Here is a 3,971-nt window from a genome sequence, read left to right as displayed (position 1 = left end):
TGAATGAAAGGAATGAGATTTGTAAGTTTTTGAAACATTGAAGAATGGAGAGAAGGGTTTTATGTAAAGTTCTTGGTTGATGGTCTTTATCTTGACACCAATCTCAAGAATTTTTTTATAGACATCAACCCACAAAAAGAGATAGAGAGAGAAACAAAATACATATATAAGCTTGGGAATGGAGATTACCTGGGTGGGTTGTCTTCAATTTCAAATTTAAGTAAAAATAAAGTTGTCCTATCAATCAACTAAACACATATAAATAGTTATATATATATATAAATAAATATATAAATTTTTTAAAATGAATTCATGTGAGTGATTAGACTTAAATTTCAAATTTAACTAACAAAATAAAATAAAAAATTTAACATAAAAGTGATGTAAAAGACATCAATCAACTTTTACAAACCTCTTTTTTATATATAAACACATATATATATTATTAAGTTAAATTAATTAGACTTAAAAAAAAAAAAAAGTTACACAATAAAAAAGTTATAATTGCCGTGTAACAGTACAAAAGAAATAAAATGAGAAAAATCAGTATAGGGTGTAAATTTTCCTTTTTTCAAAGATAAACAAAAGTTGAAAAAATATGTAGTTTAGTGTTAAAGAGAGTCTTACATTGCTAGTACCTACTCTTTTTTTTATTTGAGAGAAATATATAATTTATTAAGATAAATTCGCTGTTACCGAAGAATTTAAAAATCATGGACAAGCATCTGTCCAAATATAATCCCCTAAACTAGTAATAAAGGTTGTCAGTATGTGGGCAACACCATTCGCCAAATGCAAAATGGCGCTGCAAGAATTACCACCAACAACAACTAATAAAGAATAGATATATAATAAAATAGACTCAAAAATAAAATTTATTTGGAGCTTATTAATTCAACTAATTGTCTTAGTAGAATCACTATTAATAATGGAGATAATCAAACTAAGTTGAGGCGCAAGAGTCAAGCCCAGACGAGTGGCAAGCAGCTCTGCCACATTAGCAGAAAAATCACTTACCACAACTGATGACCAGGCTAACCAAACCACACCAGCTGCATCCCGTATCACTCCCCTTAACCGGACAAAGCCCTTCCCCGGAACTAGGACCTGCCCTAGGCATAGCAGGCTAGGCCCACTCATTTTAGGGGTCTAAATAAAAAAAAAAAATACCTTTTAAACAATGCATATTTACATAAATATAGGAAAAATAAAGCTAGTTTATATAAATATGGTCAGGAAACTTAATAGGAAAAAAAATATGGTATTTAAAATAAAAACTTATAACATATATAGGATATGCCACTTTGAATTACCATAAAAAATATTAAAATTCTCTTCATATATTTTTTTTTTTTAAAAAAATAAAACAAATGAAACTACAGTGATCGCTGGAGTTGTCACAAGTACCGAAAAAGGCACCAAAGTAGCTGCAGGTGCTGGAAAAGTCGTCGAAGTTGTTGCCAGTGCCGGAAAGGTTGTAAGAATTGGCATTGTTGCCGAAAAAATTACCAAAAAACTGGTTTCTTCATCAATAAGTTTCTTGATGAAGAAACCAGTTTCTTAGTGATTTTTTCGGAGACAATGCCAATTCTAACGACTTTTTCAAAGTTTGCTGTCGGTGCCGGAAAAGTTGTCAGAATTGGCTTTGTCGCCAAAAAAATCACCAAGAAAGTAGTTTCTTCATCAAGAAACCGTTTCTTGGTGATTTTCCAGTAACAATGCTGATTCCGACAACTTTTCCGGCATCAGCAACAACTCCAGTGACTTTTCCGGCACCTGCGGCTACTCCGACGACTTTTCCAGCGCCAATAGCAAACTCGCGCGATTTTTCCGACATCAGTGACAAATAAAACTGCTTGAATAAATAAAAACATTAAATATAGACTGTGAAAACCTAAATTACATATACATGATATATTAAATACTATAAAAATATCTAAAAAAAAAATGTCATATAAATATGTCATATTTAAGTAAACAACTATTAATATCTCGTAATGAGTAATTTCGTCTATAAATAATATATATTTTTTTAATTATTTTTAAAAATACTATTGATATTTATAGTAAGGATTTAAATTTTTTTTTTTACCTATCGAGGAGGTTGGCTTACAACTAGGTGGCATCCATCGAGTAGGTTGGCTTACAAGTTACAACTAGGTTTGCAAGGCGCTGCTAGTACCTGCTCTTATTACTTAGTTTTGAGATTGAACTTTAACCACGCTTCCAAATTCTAACATTGGGTAAAAATAATAATAAAAAGTGGTAAGTAAAACAGTTACTTTCGCATGAACCAAACACTTTCCCATGCTGACACATATGATGACATACAATTAACAAATATATACTTTGTCGATCAAAAAAAGATCCCACCAATCATATTCAATCTTTTTCACAAAAACATTAAAATAAGGCATGTGGGTCGTGTATATGTGTATACCAATATTTTTATATATACAGTCTATGCCGTTACCATCGAAACCCCCAAAGATAACCAAACTTATTTATCTAATGTAAGCCATTTGAATATTCCTCCACTCTTCTTCTTTTTCTCCTTCTCTCTTTCTTTCTGGTTTTTTGAAAAGAACAAAAGCAAAAAGGAAAATAGAGAAAAACGATGTCTTCAATACTGGGCTCACAAGGAGTGGTGTTGGCCACAGCCATGGCGGTCTCCGGCACTGTGATTCTCCTCGCTCTTCGTCTCCAGAAAGCTGTGCCCACAGCCCAATTCTCAGTCGGTCAAACTCAAATTCTACGATCATGTATTTCTTCTGGTATGTTATCCCAAACACCCCCAAAAAGATAAAAATAAAGTTGAAATCTTTGGTCTTATAATGTGAAAAAGGGGCAATTTCGTAAACGAATTCTTATATATTCTTGGTGGGTTTTGCAGAAGAGAACAAGAAAAGGAGAAATCATAATAAGCAAAAAAGGGTCCACTTTGCAGAGGACGTGATTGATCCTAGGAGTGATGGTGACGAGTTTAGAAGACAGCACAGTGTGATTAACAATTCTCTCAATTCAAAAACAACTTCTTCTTCTTCTTCTTCTTCTTCTTCTTCTTCTACTTCTCTAAAGTTGAAGAAAATGAATGGTGAAAAGTATAAAGGAATGCCTGCTAACAGAGCAGCTTTGTACAATGGAATTCTTAGAGATCGAGTGGTTCATCGTGTAGCTTACTCCTTTTGATTGATTTTCTTTTCTTTTTCATCTGTAAAAAACAAGAACAAAAATCTTTTCTTTTTCTTTTCTTCTCATGTACATTTGTTTTCTCTTAGGAAAGTACCATAGGAGATTATTGGGCCCATGGTTTTCTTTAGTTCTTGTACACATTAATATGTTCTTGGAGATTGTTAATTCTTCTAACCCCCTTAAGAATGAAAAGGTAAAGATTAGTATTGTCATTAGTTCAATGTGAATCTTCATTGGTATTAGTTTTGAGAGTGAGTCTTGTTTGTTCTCTTCTTCATATATAAATATATATTGGGTAAAAGCCTGAAAGTATATTTATTTAAACATTAATGTTCTTCATCTTGTTTAAATTTTATTAATCCCATTTATATGACATGTGAAAATGTCTGATCATACTTGCAGATAAAAAAAAAATGATGAAAGCAAATTCTGGCCAAACTTTGTTACATCAAATAATTGATCAGGTCTTTTTCCATATTCCCCAAACTTAAAACAGGTCATCTCATTACCTTTTTTATCTTTTTCTAGGAGAACAATTATCTTTTCTGTTTTTTACTCATTATTTCTCCTGTTTGCTTTTTTACATTGTTTCACCAAAGTGAAAAAGTTTAGCTTTTAGAAATTTCTAATGTAAAAAACTATTGAAGTTTGGAAATTGAAGAAAGATGAGATGATCGATCCTTTCAGTCTCTTTCAAGTCTTCTCATTATTTTTATTTGTTTATTTTGAGGCACTTCTTTTCTTTTTCCATCTTTGATTCTGTGTCATACACTTTTTAA

The 3,971-nt window shown here is 31.6% G+C and overlaps 1 protein-coding gene across 1 annotated transcript; it reads left to right on the top strand.

Moving 5' to 3' along the window:
* The first annotated feature begins 2,403 nt into the window (after nucleotides 1–2,403).
* LOC115724658 (uncharacterized) lies at nucleotides 2,404–3,542 on the top strand. Its single transcript, XM_030653997.2, has 2 exons — nucleotides 2,404–2,774; nucleotides 2,894–3,542. Exons 1-2 carry the CDS (start codon nucleotides 2,618–2,620, stop codon nucleotides 3,187–3,189), a joined length of 453 nt encoding a protein of 150 aa, XP_030509857.1. The 5' UTR covers nucleotides 2,404–2,617; the 3' UTR covers nucleotides 3,190–3,542.
* The last annotated feature ends 429 nt before the right edge of the window (nucleotides 3,543–3,971 follow it).

The sequence above is a fragment of the Cannabis sativa genome, chromosome 6 (assembly GCF_029168945.1).
Source record: "Cannabis sativa cultivar Pink pepper isolate KNU-18-1 chromosome 6, ASM2916894v1, whole genome shotgun sequence".
NCBI lineage: Eukaryota > Viridiplantae > Streptophyta > Magnoliopsida > Rosales > Cannabaceae > Cannabis > Cannabis sativa.
Note: the sequence above shows the minus strand (reverse complement) of the source record. Positions and strands in the feature narration are given on the sequence as shown.

Excerpts from the sequence above, each read along its gene's own strand:
- LOC115724658 (XM_030653997.2), top strand. The coding sequence starts at position 2,618 with ATGTCTTCAATACTGGGCTCACAAGGAGTGGTGTTGGCCACAGCCATG. Across the intron at positions 2,775-2,893 it reads ACGATCATGTATTTCTTCTG|AAGAGAACAAGAAAAGGAGA; the intron begins GTATGTTATCCC and ends TGGGTTTTGCAG.